The 22,473-nt window shown below is 42.5% G+C and overlaps 1 protein-coding gene across 2 annotated transcripts in view; it reads right to left on the reverse strand.

Moving 5' to 3' along the window:
* FBN1 (fibrillin 1) overlaps positions 1-20,228 on the reverse strand; it is a 153,327-nt gene extending 133,099 nt beyond the window's left edge. The window contains exons 1-4 of one of the 2 annotated variants that reach the window (XM_014944426.1): positions 20,139-20,227; positions 19,438-19,712; positions 5,006-5,088; positions 3,981-4,079 (exon numbers count right to left, since the gene is read on the reverse strand). In XM_014944426.1, coding sequence (XP_014799912.1) covers positions 3,981-4,079; positions 5,006-5,088; positions 19,438-19,601 — 346 coding nt within the window. In that variant the 5' untranslated portion in view covers positions 19,602-19,712; positions 20,139-20,227. Of the gene's footprint in view, positions 1-3,980; positions 4,080-5,005; positions 5,089-19,437; positions 19,713-20,138 lie in introns of both variants that reach the window. The other variant, XM_014944427.1, reaches the window with a different exon arrangement.
* Between the last annotated feature and the right edge of the window lie 2,245 nt (positions 20,229-22,473).

The raw sequence follows: 22,473 nt of genomic DNA on the forward strand, positions 1-22,473 counted from the left end.
AAGGTCCTGTCTGTCTTAATAAATTCTCAACAAAACCGAGTAAAGACTTCATCGCACCAAGAGCACGATCACACCACAACCGCTTATGGAACATTTGGGAGCTCCCCAAGCAGCCAAAAGGTAACACATACGCCGTCTGCTCTGCCATCCCAAACCAAAAAGACGTGAGGGCCTGTGATCCTCAGGTGGGGGAGCCGGGATTGCTGCTCGCCCAGCACCGCTGGCCAAGGGCAGCCTGCAGGGCCAGCCAGCGGGCACCGGGGAGAGAGGCTGCCTCTCCCCTCCTTGTGCCACTGCCGAGGAAACGCTCCCAACCCCAGCCGTGCATGACGCAGGGCTTTGCCTGCCAGGAGCTGTAAACAAGGAATGACGGCCTCATCGCATCCCAGATGCTCAGCGTGCTTTCTCTGTCGAGTGACTGACTCAGGGGAGAGATGGCAGCTAGCGCCGGGATGGGACACGGGCCTGCAGCCCTGCGGGGCGTGCTAAGAAAACCCACAGCAGCCTTGAAAACTCTGGAAACGTTTAAAATTCAAAACCTTTTAACACCTCTGAGAGCAGCAGGGTATAAGGGAAGGGGCTGAGCTCCAGGTTTTACTGCCATTGAACAGACATCTCCCACACAACCCCAAGGACCACCCCACCCCACAGCTCTCGCTGCCTCTGCCATGGCTCCCTCCCTTCAGAGACAGCCCTGTCAGCAAATGCCTTCCCTGTCCAGGCCGGCCCAAGCCATTCTGACTAAAAGAGGTTGGAAGCAAAACCACTGGCTGAGCTCAAAGACACACCTGACCCTGGGGACAGCTGGGGGTGCCTGATGCTGAAGGAGAGACCATCCTCCTCCTTCTCCTCCTCACTTGCCCCCCGGCTTCCACAGGGGCAGAGCAGCAACTCCAACAACATGGCAGGATGGTGTCTGCAGCACAAAGCAGCCACGGCCCAGGTGGTGCGGGAGGTAGCAGTGGAGCAGCCACCACAGAGCTGGGGCAGCACGTGGTGTAGAACATCACCCCTACAACCTCAGAGCTACCCACACATCAGAGCTGGCCGGGGGATGCCTCCACACCTGGCGATCTTATCTCCAAGCCTACTGTAAGCATGCCCAAAAATTCACTAATTACACAGAAATAACCACTATTCTACCAACAAGTTCATTGATGTCACAAAAATCCCTGCCGAGAAAACCACCGGTTGATCTTTACAACCACTAATCACATTCCTAAACTTGACTCGTAATCAGAAAACTCCCAACAACTGACCTGGTCAGTTGAAAGCTTTGTTTTGCTTTCCAACCCACACACTTTCCAATCTGCATTAATTATTTGACCCCAGCAGACAACCAGTCTGTAAGAGCTACCGTGAATTCAGTTTCTGCCTATGGTTTTCCATGTTATAAAACCTGTGCCTTTTTTCCATGTCATAAAACTACTGATTCCTTAGGTACTAAAGACAGACATAGTTTAAAACATCCAAAAGACAACTCAAGACACTTCCCATACACAGAAATCATACATTTAATCCTGAGAAATCCTGGTACTTACACTCCTATTTGTTATTTGCATTTTGGATGTTACAAACTTGTATTATTTACCTTTGATTTTTTTTTTATTATTTTAGTATAAGAGGTTTTTTATTTGTTAAACCATATAATTAAAATATGGTTTTATGAATGCATATTCTGACAAAATATTAACTGTTACTAATGGGAATTGACAGTAACCCTTTGATGTCAAACAGTATTTTTTATGTTTATGTTTGTTTCCTAATAGCAGATCTAATTCATTGTGGGCTATTGTGTAAATACATATTCATAGCTTTTTGTCTACAGTGCCAACAGAGCAAATGACTTACAGAAAGTGTATGTTCTGTAAATCCTAATGAGGTGCCGGCTCATAAACGTTATTACACAAGAGCACACAGAGGCAGTAAAGTCTTTTCTCTCTACAACAACTCAAGACACTTTTGCTTTTAGAACTGGTTTGTTTTGCTAAATAAAGGTGACATGACTACAGGCACAAAACATATCTTAAATTATTGCACTGATTAAATAAGATATAAACGATATCTTTGTAAGCCAACTGCTAATTCTATTTGTAAAGCGTTATACTGTATACAGAAAAGCAACATTTAAAAGCAGGCAAATCTATGTGGCAATTTAAGGAATATAATGTAAGCACTGATTAAAGCTTATTAGTAGTAGAATATTCATATCTAGGAGAAGTAAATGTCAACAACCAAAACAGCTATATCATAAAAATTTTAGAAGCTGCTTGATTAAAAACTGCAGTAAAGTCCTTTTGGACCCATTTATCTGTGCAACTCCAATGAAAGCTAAAACTACGGAGATCAATGGCAGAATAGTTCAGAAAAAGAACTATTCTATTTTTCTTTTAAGTCTTGACTCATAGAATAGTTCAGTGTGGCCTGAGAAAAAAAATGAGGTAATACTAAGGCCCACTCATTCCTGTCTTTTACAAAGGTGCCAAATCATGTAACAGATGTAGGGATATATCTCTCCTTCTGTACCCTGATGGGGACTCTGGAGAAGGTCATACTTTCCTTCACTGGCTTATAGGATTAAGGCATATGCACCTGGTAAAACAGTAGCTGCAAAGCGAGGCAGGAACAATCCACCACACATATTTATGCAGCACTTTGCACCCTGCCTCCTTGCAGCACTCTCTGGGAGCTCCATAGCTCCAAACCCTCCTCACGCTGGCCTCTCCCTAACAGACATCACAGGAGCCTGAGAAAGGGGTTGAACTACAAAGAACAATATTTACCATTTTAGTACATGCCATTCCATTACATTCCACAGTTGTTATTGTTTTTCTACTGTTATTGCATGAAAAGGATGCTAAAGCCACAAGCTGAAGTGGTCAATTATGTGGGAAAACTCTTATCAATGAGGAAAGAAAAAAAAACAAATGGCAACGTAAAAAATACAGGGGCAAAGGAGACCACACACCGAATCTGAAAAGATACACAGAATTAAAAGGATGATCACTTTTCCTAGTATTACGGATCTCTGCTGAGTACATCCTCCACTGACTTCAGTTAATATATTTGTTCAGACAGTTATGAGCATTTATGGGAACTAGTTTCCTCTAGAATTCTTTCCAGAAACGTCACATTTTATATAAAAAAACCAAAATCATCTACATTCTAAGAGACAAGCACCATACTCAAAAGAGGGTGGATTGGAGATTACAGCTGGCATCTCAGATACCAACTGAGATATTATCTCAAGCAAAATCCTATTTCATATCAGATACTTTATTTATGTTTAGCCATTGAGCTGTCTGGTTTGTTGAATGAATTTTATTTTACTTTCTGGATTTACTTTTTTTTTTTTCTGGATCTGGGGAACCTTCCTTGAAAACCTGAAAGCCAAATATTTCTAGGAAGAGCCAGCTCTCTGAAAAGTTCCATTTCCAAAGCATTTGCACCTACAGAAGTAGCACCTGAATAAGGTCAGCAATACTGGATTCAGAAGATATGCAATAAGCGTGGCAAGGAAATACTATAAAACTTGTCGGCCTATGTATGTAAAATAAAGCATAGCATCTGGCTTAGTAACTCCTAAAATGAGAGCAGAATTACAAAGCCAATTGTCAACAGTCACCTCTCTATCATTAGAACTTTTCTGTTGTACTTGTGTGCACGTCTAGCATTGAATAGAGATAAGGTATTTTCCAGAAAGCAAGGAAGACTGGAATTAGTGTTACAAACTGGCAAGTAAATATACCTTCCAATAAAACTAACTTGGTTTTAACTTGGCAAAAAAGAGCGTCCCCAATAGCTAGTCTCTGAGTCATTCTTCAGGTTCATCATAGAAGGCTATACTTTCCTGTGGTAAAAGTATGTCTGGTGACTCAGAGGTTATTTGTCTTAAATATTGACCGCTGAACTATCTTACATACCTTAGTAGGTTCACAGACTCAAAAGAGCAATATCAAAGATACAGAAGAAATACTTACTTGATTTTGAACCACAGGAGGGGGCTATCTGACCATTCGGGCATGTGCACATGTTTGGTCTAGAGCAAAATCCATCCCCACAGGAATGTCTGCAGATTGCTACAAAGAAAACACAAATGTCTTTAAAATGTGCTTTAAAAATCCCAAACACATAAAAAACACCTGACAAAAAAAAAAAAATCATTCAGCACCATAACATAAATATGTACAAACTAATTAAACTGCATACAACAGATTCCAAAACAGTTCCTCCTGTTCATCTGCATCTCTATAGGGGACAGCTAAAATCTAGACCTTCACCATCTCTTATAAGAAGGTCTGGGAACACGCCACAGGCCACACAAGATATAGGGAGATTTCATTGGAAAAGCAAACCTGTGGTCCATTTTATCAGACTGTTCTTGGAGGAAGGATGGCATTGAGGCAGCACTGCAATGCTCCCTTTATTTTTGCCCCAGACACACACAAGTGTAGTACTTCCCATCTGACAGCACGTTGCCTCAGTATCTCTGGAGAGGGTTTTATCAGCCTTAGTCAGCGCCTTTAACAGTTATTGCTGGTACACTGTACCATTACACATGGATACACATACAGCACTATGATGTATGTATGTATATATTTATATTCCTCCATAGATATTTCAGGGATATGGTCCAAACAAGGAGAGCAAATGTACTTGCTGGCCCGATGCTGTTGCCTCCTGCCATTTACTTAAATAGATTAACATACTCCATAGCTACTCGCTCCTGAGAGTCCACACACCCCTTGGATCCCTCTACCACAGGCTTAAACAGAACATGTGGATGAGATTAATCCTTTGTTAAATATTGGTATCACATCACTGTATTGTAGCCCACAAAGCTTTGTATATTAGCTTCATATATTTAAAATGGTAAAGAAATGATGTATAGTTGCTATTGAAACCATACAGAAACGTATTTCAGTTCTGGTACACAATTAAAAATACCCTGACATTGAGGGACAAAGATAAACCTCAGTCGTAACACATAACTAGATTAACTTACGGACTATGCATTGGTTTCCACCAGGTAAAGTTTTCCATCCAGGGCAACAGTAAGCATTGTAACGTGATCCACACACATTTGGCCTGGGGAAAAAAAAGGACAAATTCTTATTTTTACTCAGAAATATGTTTTAAAAGTAGAGGCATAAAAAAGGAAAAAGTAAATCATTGCAATATACATTTCAATAATTAAATCTAGAAGTGTTGCACGTTTTTAGTAGAACTGTATGCCTTTGTTTGTTGGGGTTTTTTAGGTAATGTACACTTCAACAAATTGAAGATTATGTTATAAACACAAAATCAAATCAGTAACATCTGAACAACAGCAATAGAATGAGCAAACCTTGTCTCATATCACTCCATATCTGGAAAAAGTCGCACACAGGGGTTTTGAGCAAAACTTCAACTTAAATACAAGATGAAGGATCACATCCATAATCATTTGTGAACACAGAGGAAATTTAGTGCTCTTTAAATGGGAATTTTTAAGCTTCATGTAGCTTTCTCCACTTTAAAGCACTAACACTGTTCCCTGTTTTGCCCATAAGCAAAACTATGTAGGAGTGAAACATGCCAACCATGACATTAGCCAAATAAACGAGCCAAAATATGTAAATGCTTCATTAGTAAAAATGAATTCCTATCAAAAAAAATCAAGGATGTGGGTGCATGTAGAGAGACAGAGCCCTGTGAAGTGAACAGGAAGGGCTACTGCACTTCTTAAATGATGGATCCATAGGAATTTTTCTTTCTAACACATTCCTCTCATCCATAGGGGAGAACTTTGTAGAGTAGGGTAGATGGTTGGATTCAATGATCCCAAGGATATTTTCCAACCTAAATGATTCTATATTTAGCCTTTCAAATAACTATATCACTAGAGTTTACAGCGAAAACTGACAGGACATGACACTATTCCTATCATCATTTTATTGGTAAAAATAGAAAAGGTGGAACGGTTCTATGCCCTTCACAGACAACATGGTTTTTTTTTTCCAATCTAACTTGTCCTGTTTATTTAATGCATCTATCCATGCAAGAAAGCTAGTAAGAACAGCTTCGAAAATGGTAAAATGTGTCTCCTTTTGTTATACACTTTATCTTATCAGAGGAAAACTCACAATCTCTATTAATATTGTGAGCAATTACTCAATGGATTAATGCAACTAAAGCTAGCTATAAACCAGTACTTCCTAGAAACTGCCTTATTAAAATACTGTATACAGATTAGAGACAGATTTGAAGTGTTTATTGTTTTAGGAAGGGTTTTCTATTATTATTTTGTCCTTGGTCTTTCAGAAAGTTCTTCATCCCCAGTATTGCAATATCTAAGTAAACAACAGTTACCTCATATGGTGAAGCAACTAAAGACAAACAATTTCAATATATACAAACATTTATTTATGCACATTTTCAACTAACAAGACTTTTATACTGCATTTATTTAGGAATCTGCATTGTTAAAGCAATTTCAAGTATTCTGATTACACCAGCTCCGGTGACGCCCAGTCTTTTCATTAAGTGCTTGGCCAGAAAGTACTTAAGCTGAAGGAACCACTACCTTAGCTTCCACTGGTTCTGGCTAATTACAAAGCAGTAGCCAAAGTGAATGTGAGCAACACAATTGGACTTGTTGCAGGGCCCTCTTCTCTTCCTGCAACTGGTGTTACAGGCTCAAAATCTTATTCATATAATTCCAATGTATTCAGTTTTAGTAATGTCAGCTACTTCCCTGCAGGGCTATAACCATGTAACTTTCCTAGAGTTCCCTCTTCATCAATGCCAAATGTTGCTCCACGATCATCTGCCAAGTAAGACTGGCAAGCAGACAAGCGAGATTGCTTTTCACCTTCTCCAGTCAGAAGAAATAATGGAACTTATTAAGACAGACAGAATGAGTTTGTTGCTACCTGCTACAACCTACAGGCATAAACCACCCATTTCCGATCTGGGTTGGGAAGAATCTGTAAACAGCTGACCATAAAGTGATGTTTAGGTGCTCTGTCAAATTTCAGTTTCAGCAAGTACACGGCTTTGGGGACCATCTGGTCCAAGTTAAGAGTCAGGAGCAGATTTTTGTGCCACGGGGAAACCCGATTTTTAAAATCTGTTTCCAAAATGGGGCTCTGGAAAATCTAGATTTGCCAGCAACCATGAAGTCAGGGACCCCAGAAGCCTTGAGGCTGTCCACAAGGTAGGCTAAGCTGTACACCCAAAAAGCTCCAACTTGGACGCGGTGTGCTTAGCTTTTAAAAAAAAAAAAAAAATAGTAGTCATCAAACTGTACTTCCATGGAACAGTTTGAGCCTAACAAGTGCATTTTCCAGTGGAACACTTTTTAGTCAGAAAGCTGCTGTCTAGCTTATAAAAGGAACCTATATTAAAGTCAGAATGCTACTTCTTTGAGAGGGAGGGAGTGTTCTTTCCTTTTGCCTATATGTAAAATGTCTTTAAAAAGAATTAATTTTGAAGGTTAAATTCATTTACATTTATGAATTGATCAGACAGTAGAGCAATAAATCCTCATAAATAAATAAATAAAATATTCAAGGGAATAACAATTTACCTCATGTAAAATCATGGAAAGCATCAATCAAATTCATCAATCAAAAAGGCTCTATCGTTACTTTAAACAGTTGCCTGCTGTTGTGTTTAATAGACCATATTTTCCTGCTGATATTATATGCTATGAATACTAAAGAAGCATTTTACATTCTTATAAAACTGTTTTCCTGAACAGCACTACAAACAGAGTTCAGCTATAAAATTTGTAATGGTAAAATAAGGAAAACTGCATCTATATAGCCCAAGCTACCCATGTGGCCCACAGCACCTTCACAGAATGATACGGGGTTGGGTTGGAAGGGACCTCTGGATGTCCTCTAGTCCAATCCCCCTGCCAAAGCATGTCCACCTCCTTTCACTCCAAAATGCAGAAGAAGGAGAGAGCATCGCAGGAACAAAGCTGTTGCCATTGCAATTTAAAAAAGATGAGTCTTTCACTTTATTTTAGAGTCACTTCTGAATTTGTGAAGTATGAAAGCATTTCTGTAATGGTATGGTGCTGAGAGACAGCATGACTGATGCCCAGAGTTTCATCAAGTATGTCCAAAATAAACAAGAAATTATGTCTTTGATTCATGATATGCAAGTACAAATTCAGTAGCAAAATGAGTAATTATCAAAAGACGTTAGTCATCAACTAGAAAAGTGTTAGAACATCAGAGAAAAAAAAAAAGCTAATCTGCAAATTCTGATAACTAAGGCTTGAGAGCGATAGGTTTGTCTGACAGCATCTGCATGCAAACTAGAAAATATTCTTCTTCAGGAAGAACCGTGGGGAACCTTCATTATAAAGTAAAGCTTTGTCTGTCCTTTTCACCCATGTGGGGATGGAGCCCGGGCAGGACTGCAGCATCAGCACAGGTGGTCCTGCCCCAGCTCAGCACCGTGCTACCCCCGGGCTGGGGCTGCAGCACAGCCTCTGCCTGTCGCCCACTCTCAAATAGATGCTTTCCTTTCTCCACGAGGCAACATCGTCTCACGGAAAGGACCAACACATCCCATCCCTCCCTCGCTACCCCTGCTCCCGATGCCCCATCTCAGCAAGGACAGGCAGCTGCCTGGCTCCCAAATTGCACGTGATTACCCAGCAACTAAGGGGGGGGATCTGTGGAGCAGGTGCACAGACATAAAATGATGGGAACCAAATCAGGCTAAGCTTAGCAGTGCCTTCTCATCAGATATAACCAGGCAGTGACAGTGTGTGACAGCCAGAGAAGAGAACAAGGTGTTCAAAAGCCCTGTGCAAAGCTGGCAACAGGGAACACCACCCAGCCCAGGAACAGCGGGGGCACCTCCAGCATGGTGACTGTTCTCTCCAGGGCCCAACAGAGCCACAGCCAGAGCCCCAGGCTGCAGCCTGCCCAGGGGGTGTGCTAATTCTGTATATCCCGTCTCTGCCCTGCCTGTGACCCCTTGAGGAAATTACAGCCCTCTCCCGAAGAAAGTGTTGCCCATCTGCAGCTCCCACGGGAGGAAAAGTTTCTGGCATTGCTGTGAGCAAGGCTTCAGGCGGAAATTTTGTCAGCAGCACTGCCATGCACCGGCCAACACTGGCGTAACCCAGGCTGAATCAAACCCAAAGCGTGGGTCTCAAATAAATTAGATGGAGAGGCCAGACAGAGAGGGCAGAGAGTGGCTGAGAGGGTAAGAGAGACAGCTGATCACCAGCTACAGCTGAACTGAGATCCAGGGATACCAGGGAAGGTTTCTAATCCTTCCCTCAATTCACTTTTTACTTTTCTTCCTTACAAGAAAATGTTTAATGAAGGACTTCTATTAACTATTTGGCTGCAGCGGCTAACATATGTTTAACATAATGTAGGGACCCAATTTTCTGGCAGAAGAGATACAATTTAAAGCAACTTCATCAGCCAACGGTTATTTTTAGAGAAGCCTTTGCCGATTTTCTTCTTACGTGGGTAACACCAAGTCCCCCTAAAACTGTACCCAGAATTATTTCCTGAACGTTTCCACATAGAATTGGAGTAGTGATTCCATGCTTGCACTGGTAGTTAAAAAGAATTACAAACTGCACCTGAAAAAATGGTAGCCTGGTCTTAAAAGTGTGGTTGTCAAAGCCTGAATACAACCAACACACTAAGAAATAGTAGCTAAGGTTCCAGAACGTGAAGAGGAATAACTTTTAGTAGTTGTTTTCCAGAGACACATAATCAGATCTGTACCGTTTGCTGTAAAACAGCTTTATGTACCTTTCTAAGCTCCTCAGCATCCTAGAGTAAATGCTAAAAGACTGGAGTGGCCCAGTTCTGCTGACTCCGTAGGAGCTTCATTCAACTTAATCATCACTGAATCAAGAATATTCATTGTTAGAGGTACTCCAAAACTGAGTGGACATGGCCAGGAGCAACCTGATTTAAGTTCACCCTGCTCTGAGCAGATGCTGGACCACATGGCCTTCCAATGTCTCTCCCCACCTAGATGACAGAAGCCAGGTACTTACTGCACAAATTAGAGGTTGACACAGAAAGCACCTCCTTTTGCTGCTCTGGTGCCTTACCCCCTCCTCCAAGGAGAAGCATGCAAGGCAGAACCATGAAGGGAAGGTCCAGATCCCAGTGGGACGCAGCAGCTAACAGCTACCGCACATGATGGGCAGCCTTCCCAAGCCACCCACCACCCTTGGCACATACCGTTCTGCACTTAAGAGCCCAGTGAAGAAAGCCCAATTGTCCTTCGACCTCACCACTTCTAGTGAGCACATCCACAAACTGAGAAACGTAACTATGTGGATGGGATAGAGCGAAAAAACATAGACAAGTCTGCATTTAATATGCATAAGCCTCATTTCCAGGTATCCCAAATATTTTAAACAGGAATTGCTTCTCTGTTTTTTAGCTCAATATTAGAAAATGGGATGTTTTTAGTCATTGTGCTCTTATAATTCAGTGAAGATAATTAAGAGGACTCTTGAAGCTATTTATTTCAATTGTATAAAAGAAAAATCTAGGAAACAATGCTAGACTGAGAGCAAACACAAAATTTAGCTTCTACTATCCTACAAAGGATAAGCATGCATTTTAAAGTAAAGTCTGGGTTTTTACATACAAAGGCTTGTATCTGATGTACTCATTTTTACCACACCATAAGTGAGCCTGGATGTCTCTGCCATGCAGAGAGCCTAATATGATAACTATTTCTCACTCTGACAGTAAGGATACCGCTGTCCCAGAATCCTGGCTCAGTTCAACTAAAAAAAATAACATTCTGAGCAGCTCTACGGGTGTCTTTGGCTCCGGCCTATGTGCAAGTCAAGAGTTCAAAATTACATGCAAGTTTCCTGCAGCAACACTGAACACTTTTCTAACCCTAACTTCCATCACACTGTGACAGCTGAACACAGCAATCCAACAACAGCATTTGACATTAAGTGAATTCTTCCGCATTTGCTCCGAGAATCTGACCATGTCTTTCACAGGGACAGACTCATCTAACCTGACAGCCAGGCATTGTTCTCATTCATAGCCAGGGACAGACGTGTTTTTGGCATGTATTCCCTCATTGTTCCACTGGAGAATGTCAGTGGGTCCAGTTCGACACCCAACCTACATAGATCTATAAGACATATAAAGTACAATTGTGTCACCAGAAAATCTATCTGATGCACCAGACAAGCACGGCTGGTAACAGGAGGGATCCAGCAGGTACTTTCCTTGGTAGCCCTAAATAGCTTGGGAAAGAGACGTAATGGTGGGCTAGGACAATGCTTAACTCTCCAGATGTCACTTCCAACAGGGGAACCGGGAGAGACCAGGTTACACCTCCCGCACTACTGCCCACATTCACCACGTACCTGCTGTCGATGGGGGCAGAGCTCTAACAATGTCCCAAGAGAAAGAGCACAGGCAACCTCAGAACCTCCGCCAGCCCGCACTGTGCTGAGCTGAGCAGCAGCGGGAGGACTAGCAGCCAAGCCCCAAGGCTAGCCAGACCCTTGGTGAGGCTTCCCCAGAGGCTGCGGGATGAGCTGGTGCTACTCACTGTCCCCACCCTGGGGCAACTGCAAGCATTTAGGGAGTCTCATAAACCTGACACTTGTATCAATACTTGTCAGTTAACGCCCTTCACTGTTAAGCAATGCTATTAACCTGTGTTTTAAAGTGTTCTTTAGGCTACTGGAAGATTTATTGTAGACAAGATAGCAGCATTTCTGCTCCTCCCTTCACAACACACTGTATCCTACTTACCCTCCTGCCTACCCTTGCTGGGACCGTGACACTGTCTTTTCAAAAGGCCAGTTAACTGCATGTCTGCCTTAAATCAGTTCACCTTGTCCCTAGCAGCCACTGTTAATTTACCTTGTATACAGGGAAGAGAAAAGGATGAAATATCAGAGGGGAAAAAAAAAAGGAGAAAAGAAACAGGAAAAAAATGTTCCTTAAAGGAAACAAATTTTAGTTTAAAACCTCATCCGAACATCACTGGATAGTCTGATGTCCTCCAGCAAAACATGACAGAAGAAAGCTTGAAAAAGAGGATGAAAATGATTAAGGCTGTAGACAAAAGAACTGTGGCTTCATTTGGTATTTCTGAGGCTTTAACGGTCATGAATCATTTCATAAAATGAGAAGTAGAAGGGAAAACAACAGATTCTCCAGCAAGTCAACATTCAAAATATTCTTCCAGATAAAAGCTAGATACTTCATACTTCAATTAAGATCTATAAGCAAAACCAGAAGGCTATATTTTACCTCTCTATGTACCTTCCAGAAAGCCCAACTTTACTGAACGGTCACAAAAAAAGAAAATTCTTCTTCTCGTGCCTTTATCTGCACATCAACCTGAGCATGAATAAGGCTCCAGTAGGACTGAATTCTGTTTTTTAAAAAATAAATAAAACTGAAATGGAAAAGTCAGAATGGACGAGAAAACAACCAAAGGAGTCCTCCACAATACAAGACCAAAGAGCTACAAATATATTTTCCAACACAGTGCGATGGTTAATCAGAAACACTCCAGGCCACAATTGTTCCATTCTACAAAAATATTTACTGAGTCTGGGGAGTAAGACCAAAGCGACACACACGCATCTATATCCTCTTCGTCTTTGGAGTTCAGCAGGGAGATGAAGAAGAGGAACATGATGGAAAAGCAAAGCAAAAAAGTTAATGATTAATTTCTTACTACTTCCATATGTACATATTCAAAGATCCCTAGCTTCTAAAGTCTTGTTTTAGTAGACATGGCCTCCTTTTAGCCAATGTCTACTACACTTCTATCAAGAGGAAGTTTTCCTGTGATCCATGTAGGTAAATAGTTTGGGTCTTGTGTTTTGGGTAGTACTATTCTAATGATGACAAGCTGCGGAGTCTATGAACATATTTAAAGTTAACCTTGTCAAAACTTGTATTGCAGTTCATATGCAAAACCTCCACATTTGCAGGATGGAAGATGAATGACAATGAAAAAGACTGTCCTAAGTGAGCAGCACTGCTGAACACCATACGACAGGAAAGGAAAACAAGCATACAGGAAAGCAGAAGCTGCAATTTTATTCAATAAGGATCACTGTAAACCAAGCAGACAGATGGGACTGTCCCTGCCAAATCCTACCCCAGTGATCCTCCCACTGCTCCCAAATAAACGGAGAGCAGCCTTATCCTTACTTCAAGTCTGCATCCTCAAGCCCAGTATAGCCCCAAAGACTCTGGCACAGCAGTGTAAAGTTGCACATAAAGTAGCTTCCCTAGTTAAGAGGACAAACATACCCAGAACAGGCTGAATCTGGTGAACAACTTGTGGAACCACCACTGAACACAAAATGTTTCCTGTGCTGGCTAACAACAGGGGAGAAGTCTACTTTTATAAACCGTAAGTGGGCTTTAACTGAGGAAAGGGTAGCTGTGGTTATCGTCCCAGCCACGTGCCGCAGGCTTCTTCTCTCCCCTCCAAATAATTCTCTCTGGAAACCTTCCTGTACCCTGCTGCAACCAGACACACTCTCTGCAGGTACTGTTCTTCTCCCCAACCCTACAGGCCTCCAGTTTCTAAAGACTGAACACCCCCTCAATAAAAGTTCAACTAAACACCAACAAACTGAGTTCAGAAAGTTTCCAGAAGGACAACACTGCAAAAAAGATGAGACAATTCCATCACGTATCCAAGGAAGAAAATTATCACCTACAACACAAGGAAAGAAACAAAGCACAGTCTGTGACATCTCATGTTTTCTGAGTAAGAGCTGTAGCATAAATGTGTTTCTAACCTGCCAAGCAATTAAGTCATAGTCCCAGTCAGCCTTACACAGGACCCCTCAGGATGAAGGGGAGCAAGGTACCTTCCTATGACGGGACACAAAGTGGCAAATCCAAGGTGAAATTCCCCACTCTGTACACAAAGTACAACCCCATCACAGGCCAGCTGTGACCCATCCTGCAGCATCTGGGTCAGTGTATCAGGCCAGCCTGATATAGCCATGAACTATGGAGACCAAAATAAATAAATAAAAGAGGGGAAGAACAGAAAAGAGCTACATCCAGTCCTGCCCTCCTGATGTTCAGTGTGTCACACTGGCAAAGCGGTGCTTGATGACAGGAAACCTGCTTCATCACAATTCAATTCAAATTTCAAACAACAGACACATGGCGCTTCAAAATCATCTGTGTCCAGCTACAGTATAATATGGAAAAAGATCAGGAGAGGAAGACTGGCTAAGTGGCTGGTAACAGAAGTACATGTGCTTAAGATACTCACCAGTGAAAGGGAGACTACAACAATCACAGAATCACTGAATTTTTGGAGTTGGAAGGGACCTCCTAGAGATACTGACCATAAGTTTTAACCATAGGATGTTTTTTCACCAGCATGCCCAAAATGAATTGAGTCCTAATTCTGCACGACAAACTATGCAGGTCATAAGCCTGCATAAACCAGAACTGGGATTAAGACCATGCCTTTTAAAGAGATGGTGTCCAAATGACAGGATCTGGAGAGTACAAAGAATACATAAGGCTGAAGATTATTTACTTTTTACTGTTTTTCTTCAGACTGAAGAACACCATGGAACTATAACAAGAATGCTAGCATGGGAGCTTTGCATTGCTACTGGCTATGGATAAAGCAAGCCTGTGCAGACTATTGTCAGACAGCTTTCATTAAGTGCACCTAAAAACTTACATGTAGTATTTAAATATTGCAAAATGTAATTAAAACCTATTGTTGCAGCAAGGGGACATCTATATGATCAGAGCTGAAAATTCCCTCTTTAAATATTAGCCCTTCAGCAAGTGTTAATAACAGCTAATGCCAGCCACAGAACAGATTCTGAGCTGGCTTGGCTTCTTGCTTGGTTCTGTCTGCTTTCTCTCCTCCTCACTAATACATCCTGCTCCCCAGAGAAAGTCACACCTACATCAAATCACATCATACAGTCCTACTGAAAGAAAGAAAACATGTACATGAGCCACAGTGCCAAAATCTATGAACTCATTTCACTCTAGAATGAGAATTCCAAGGATAGTATAATAACAAAACATTAAAAAAAAGAGTATCACGACCACTGGAAAATAAATTCAGAGAGATGCAGAATCTTAATGCTATGTGTAGTTGCCAAGCATATCAGGTTTTGCATTAGGATGCACTGGCATAAAAGTTCTTCATCCTCCCTGCAGGCTTTATGCCATAAGGTACAGAGGACTGGAAACGCTGCCTGGAAACCAGGTGAGTGCTCCAGCACATCAGGTATTACAGCAACTTGCATATATTTTCAATTAAGATTTTTATTCCTAAGTATTCAGGCTGCCTCCTCCTCACAGGGTGTCACTGACAAGGTGTGGGACCAGCAGCTGGCCAGAAGTGTGCAGGCCAAAAGTGGTAAGAAATATGTTTGAGGTTTTTCAATATAAACCAATATTTACCGGTACAGAAAGTCTGCTTTTCTTCAGTAGGCTTTTAGTGGCAAATATTGGTTTAAAACGAAAACCAGAAGCCTTAATTATATAGTTGAATACTGGAATTATGTTATAGATTACAAGATTTATTTTACTTCAGGGAGCAGTGATGCATAAAAAGGGTCAAATCCAACCGAGCTTACTCAACTAATCGTATCAGTAAACCTGTGGACTTCATTTGGGATGACCAAAAGAAATTGGTCCAAAAAACCTCAATCCCTTGTTGAATAGCTTTAATCCAAGAGTTTTATGAATGATTTTGGAGCCAACAATTCTGTTCTGCAATATTCACAATCATTTCAACTTAATAAAAACAAAGAAATTAAATCATTCTTGCACAAATGCATTCAATCAGTGTCTTAATTATAGTCATGTCACAATTCAGCTATCTTGAAGAAATGTTCGTTCTTTTAAAATTTCTGCTGTGCTATTTGTTAGGCAAATAATGGCTTTTTTGGCCATTACACCGATAAACATTGCTTAAAAAATTATTCAGAACTGACTGATCCTCATTAGCCTTTGAGGTTTTTGGCTATCATCACCAGAAAATGGGAAATCCTAATGAATTCTAAGATCTTTAAGAACTGTACTTTTCAAATTCAGTCAAGCACCAATCAAATCATCAGTAAATTATTTTTCACTTTATATTCAAATGATTGAAACATATATTAATGACTGACTTCAAGTATATATTGTTTAGAAACAGCTCCCCTTTCATGGCCAATTTTGTAGGTTTTATTTCTTCAGAAGTTGACACTACATTCTTACGTGTTTTAAGGGGATGAGGATAATGGCTTGATGCCTAATAATTCAATTCATTAACAGTTGCATTAAAGTTTGGGGGATCCAGGGGATAAAAGTGGCTCAGTAACGGCTTATTATTTTAACTTCCTGAATCACAATGGATTCCAGCAATATTTCCATGAATGGAGAATCTAGTTATATTTTGAAATAATTCCTGCCTTTATTCTGACTGCTTTCTGATAACTTAGAGGCACCAGCACATAAACACACATTGGCTTTGACCAAACACAGATGGCATTACAAGGATTAATCACTGATTACTAATGCCTTCATAGCTGGACCAATTCAAACTACACAAGCAGCAAGCTTAAAGTCTTAAAATGAGTACATAAGAGGCATTTCCAAATAATTTATAATAATTAAAGTTAAAATATACTTCTAGAATCATGTTAGATGTTCGGACAGCTCACTGGCATAAACAATGAGGCAAAGGTCACAAGGATGAAGCAAACATCTCCTGCAATCAACAGCTTGCACTAAAAAATGTTAAGTGGGAAAAATCATGAGAATTGAAACAGACCTTGGTTTTCTTCATTTTAACATTCAAGACCAGTATTCACACAGAGACTAACCTCTACACTTTTAAATACTAAAACACTGTCAATAGTCATTATAATCAAACACACAAAAAGTTTATATGTGAAGGGTTTTCTCTAAAAACGTCATGCTCCTACAATCAGAGCAAGAGTTCATTGCAAAAAGAAAAAAAAGTCTTCAGTCAACTACAATAACATGAAAATGAAGTTTCCCAGCATCTGTTAGGACTTGTGTTACAACCCTCAGATTCCCAAATGTATTTGTACTGATGAACAAGTTAAAAAAATAGTATGTCTTCTTGTAAAATCATATTTTTAGCATTTTAGTCCTTCAGTAACAATGAATTCTCCTTGTCTAATGTATATACAGTTCCTATACATTCAAAATATGTTTTCCATCTGGCTTTCCAAAGAATCAGTTCCAGCCTTGTCTGTTAAAATGACAACTTTTTTTATTCATATTGTACAGTACCATACCACACCTAAGGAAGTGCTCACAATTTCTAAACTGGAAACATCCAGCAGTATGCACCCAACAATGATAAAGATGACTGTGTGTTAACAATCTCCTCCAAGCAATTTGGGAACTCTATGCTCAGCCTCAAATGAGAGTTACAGAAAAAGGTCTAACAAGCCACCAAGCTAATATTTTGGTTTGCCTTTACTATATCCCAGATGACCTGGCAAATTATGATATACTTGCTAAGAACTTGCTTCCCAAGGGTACTCATTCAGATTTGGAATATTCCAAAAAATTGAGTAAGACATAAAATATCTAAAATTGATACTGCCATTATCTCTAGACTTGCAGATTACTAAGTAGATATCACTCATAGGGAATACACAATAAAAGGAAGAATCATTGCAAAGTACATCACAAATTGAAGGCTTCTGTTAAACCTAAGAATCAACTCACAAGGTTCAAGACTCACCCTAATCTATTCAAAAAATAATTAACACTTGAAATATCATCTCTTGATGCAGTATTAATAGTATCTAAACAGCACAGTTTTGAGCAACAGTTACAATCACCAAAGAAATTTCATCTTCAAGTAATGTGCCTCTCATTCCCACCAAGTCAGCACACGTGTGCTAGATGGCACACTCTGTCTCGCTGCTCAGAAAATGGTATTTCTTAGTCAGATATTAACCCAGAGTTCTATAATGAGAAAGTTTACTAAAACATCCTGAAGATGCCTTATCATCTTTTATTACTTGCAATTAGCCCTACAAACTTTGCTAGATGTCCTCCTTGCCTCCTAGAATAGTTTTTGTCACAGGAAGGATCTATTTGTCCAACTATTTCTCTTGTGACAAAGTATTAGGAAATGACATAAAAGAGTCTGACCCTACAAAATCAGATCCTTGAAAAATTATACCGATAGCTTGCATCTATTTTTGCAGCACAGGGGCCTAAAAACATAAACCTTTTCCAATCAGACAAGCATAAAAAACCACCAAGATTGCAAATCTGAACATAAATAAGAAGTACTACACAAGTATGAGGAAGTTAGCAAGAAATTAAAACATATACATCAAGGCCACTAAAAATAAAGTTGTAGTAGCTGCTTTTTGAGGAAATCAGGAAAACAAAGAAAGTACTTCACATCCCTTACTAAAGCAAAACTATCTCCCTATAATTTTTGATACATTTGTCCTCTGTCTGGTGAGTGAAAAATCTGGCTATGGGCTGAAAAGGTGCATCGGAGCATTTGAAAAAGGAAACTTCTTTTTTCATCCCATATTGCAAGCTTTTCACCTTTACAATGAACTAAGTTTCAACTGGACACACACAATGCCTTTCAGCTGACTTAACTACTATTTTTGCATTGGAAAGGTGTTCCATTAGAATTTGGAAAACAGTTTGCCTGACACAGATTTACCCTTTAAAAAAGCACTCTGCTAAGCATGTACCACAAAGTTTTATAATGAGTTCAAACTCCTGTATGCTTGGGCTTACTCAGCCTAGTTCTAAATAGCTCTGATATTAAAAAGCGATATCTATTCCTCCCCCCCCCTCACCACCATTCCCTGGTCACAAGGAACACCAGATAAGCAAAGACAGTCCTCTCGAGCACAAAAGATGTGCATTACAAACGGTTCAAGGTGGAGATGAGGCAGGACAGCTAACGGAACGGGCACGCTGTGGTCTCCGGGCCTCATCGCAATTCTCCTTTATGCAAAGCAGAAGTACGGGAGGCGGGAGGAATGCACAAGCCCGCAGTGAGCTCTCATCCCTGTCCTTCCTAGAAACTAAATTAGCGACCTCCGAGCCGCAGCGGCTCATCCTCACGAAGTTATCACCCCCCCGAAGGCGAGGCGAGGGCTGCAGCACGCAGGGGCCCCACCCCCCCGCCTCACCCGCGCCCGGAGGGTGGCGGGGGTTCCACGCTTCGTGCCCCGCCGCGTCCCGGGGATGCTGCGGGCGGCGTCCAGCGCCCCCCAGACCAACCTGCCCCTCGGGGGAGCCGGGGGGTGTCGGGGAGCTCTCCCACCCCCGCCAGCTCCCACCGCAACGGCGCAACGGATACAGATGCGCACACACATGGACACAGACGGATCCGCGCCCGCTCCCCGCACCGCGGCATCCCCGGGCGGGGGGGGACCGGCCCCATACCTACCCCTTGAGTGCGTCGTGCCCACCGCCGCCTTGCCCTCGCCTCTTGGCCCGGCTGGCCCGGCTCTCCTTGGCGCTCGCCCCCTCGGCGTGCCCGGCGGCGCTCGCCTGGGACGCCCACAGCACGGCAACTCCCAGGGCGAACCCCAGCAGCCGCCCCCGCCACATCGCGTCCCCCGAGCCCCCGGGCTGCGAGCGGCCGCCGCCTCCTCCTCCTCTCCGCCGCCGAAGTCCGCCGGTCTCTGCCGCCCCGTCTCCGACCGGCCTCTCCAAGGCGAGCTACGAGGGGAGAAACGGAGAGAAGGGGGGGTGTTAAGGGACCAACGAAAAGCGGGCGCGGCCGCTCCGCGCCCCCCGCCGCCTGCCCCCGCGCCCCGGCGCCGTCGGCCCCCGGCCAGCCCGGCGATAGCCCGCCCGCGGGAGGCGGCGGCCGCGGGGGACGGCGAGGGGCTGCCCGGAGCCCCCGCGGACTCTACCTTCCCTCCAACAGCATCCGCGGGGGCTCCCGCACCCGCCGCGGACAGCCCGCGGCCGCCACCGCTCCCGGAGCCGCTCCGGGGCTGGAAGCCTCTCCCGGGCACGAACCCTCCCCCGGCTCCCGGAGCCGGGCACCGCGGCGGGTTGTAGCGCGGTGCCCGGCGGGGGCAGGGAGCCCCGCTCGCAGCCCGCCCGCCCCGGGAGAAGCCCGCTGCGAGGGGCGCGCACCCGCTGGAGCCGCCGCCGCCGCCGGCTGCCGTTCCCGCTGCTGTTCCAGCTGCGGCCGCTGCACCCACCGCTGCTCCAGCTGCGGCTCCAGCTGCCCCCTCCCTCCCTCCTCCTCCTCCTCCTCCTTTTTCCCCTCCTCTCTCCCCCCCCCTCCTCTTCAACTATCGCCCGCGCAACACTTTCTCGCGAGAGAGAGGTGAATATAAATGTCCCCCCACCCCCGAACCACCACCCCGGGGGCTCCGGGGCGGCTTCGGCGGCGGGAGGCCCGCGGCGGGGCAGCGAAGGCCCAGGGCCGGGGGATGCTCTGCCCCGCAGGGAGCCCTGCGGTGCGGGCAGCGCTGCCTGCTCAGGTTACCCCGCCGGGCCCCGGCTCCTACGGCGGCAGAAGCATTAGCCTCTAGGCTAGCGTTAAGGCTGAGCAGAAGAGTAAGGGTGTAACACGGGATTAGGGGGGAAACGGAAGGAAGGGGACACCTGTACCTCCATCTAAAAAAAAATATATATATGTCCTAGAGGTGTGACATTTTTCATCTATGTAGTAGCTTGGAAAAAAAAAACAAAACCATACAGTATGTTTCCCTTATAAGGCAAAACAGCAAGGATGTTGGCTTTACCTTAGAGGCTGCTGCAGAATGAATAATGCACTTTCTAGCAACTAGCATGGCACAGACACTGATGCACCCAGCTTTTCTGTACATCCTCCTCACTCTCCACAGCCAGCTCTAGAACAAATGCACAAGGAAAGGAAATACAGACCCGCAGTTTTTATTTATGCTTTTGGGGTTTTGCCCATGACCATCTCTGCTAAGGCTGATTTAGAAATTCTGAAGAAGAGCAAACCACTACCAGCCCTTGAAAGGTAGAAAGTTTTATACTGAAGTAATGTGGGGTGGGGAGAGGGTAGTTAATAGTTAGAGTTCAAACCCAGATTATATACTCCAGTCAAGTAGCTCTATACCGGGATTATCCCATTTCAACATACACAGAAAATACAAAACCAAAAAAAGCAGACCCATTAGACTGAAAACAAATTATATTTATACATTGTGCTGCTCTTCTATAAATAATTTGGCAGAAATGTTGGATTTCCTGATTTCATTTCAGGTATTTTCATTTTTTGTTAATTTCAGGAAGGTACCAATGGTGAATAATTCTGCATTATTGAACTGATGTTGCAAAAGCTCAGCTGCACAATTTCATAAGCAAGCAGCTGACCACCCACCCATAGCAGCTGCCAAACCACACTGCCCAAAGATAAACGCATGGTGTATCGTGTACCACTAATACATGGTACTTCCTAGTGTAAGATTTCCTATCCAATCCCTGTTTACAGCTGAAATGTAATGGTGACACAAAACATGAGATGCTACTTGAAATATATAGTTGGAATTGGTTTATAGTTGTTTTCATATTATGTATATAAATATGCATTATCCTTCTAAATGATGGGTAAATAGGAATTTGATTTTTCAAAGTTATTCTTGTTTGCCACATAAGCAGAAAAAGATATGATTTTTTTTTTATGCTTGTTGAAGAGACAATATAGCATTATGTAAAGATATTGTATTTCTTTTGCAGTGGCAAATGAAAGTTTGCTTAAAAAAAGAAAAGAGACCAGGATAAAGGCAGTAGTAACTGTCCCTGCTGTTAAGAAATCCAGGACATGCAGAACACTGATATACAGTTTGCTTCCTTCACTCTCATCTATGTGTACAGCAACATCTAAACATTTATTTAGTGAATATAGAAGGTAAATATGTTTAAACCAAACCAGAAAATGTTGTCAGATATTTACTAATTATGTTTATAACGTGAAGATAGAATTTACCAGTAAACAAAAGTGAGTTATGAAAAGAATTCTGGGTTAATATTTACTCAAACATTCTTTTGGTTTCAACATTTTCTGGATGAGCTACCAGAAAAATATCTAGTCTGTGTCACAGGTTAATGAGATGATTTTCTCATATCTTCTAGGACATTTTATGATGTATTATTTGGTATCTTGCATGGTTGCAGAAATGTGGATTACACTGTATGAAGTAATGTTACATGATATGTGGGCTGTCTGTTAATTAATCTAGTGAAATATGTAGCACATCATCAACTTCTGGTGTGTCATTTAAAATAATATACTTATATATTAGAAGTACTTAAATTGTTGACAACCTTAGAATATTGCCCACCTGGGTTCTCAAACCACTAGGAAAATACACTATCACGAGGAAAAGACATAAAACAACTTCTGCTCTGTGCTGCTGGGCAGAGCTACTCATAAGGGTCATCCACACACTTTCCCACAGCCACTTGAGCCTTTGCAAACATTTGGACTCTG

The sequence above is a fragment of the Calidris pugnax genome, unplaced genomic scaffold (assembly GCF_001431845.1).
Source record: "Calidris pugnax isolate Ruff unplaced genomic scaffold, ASM143184v1 scaffold70, whole genome shotgun sequence".
Classification (NCBI taxonomy): Eukaryota; Metazoa; Chordata; class Aves; order Charadriiformes; family Scolopacidae; genus Calidris; species Calidris pugnax.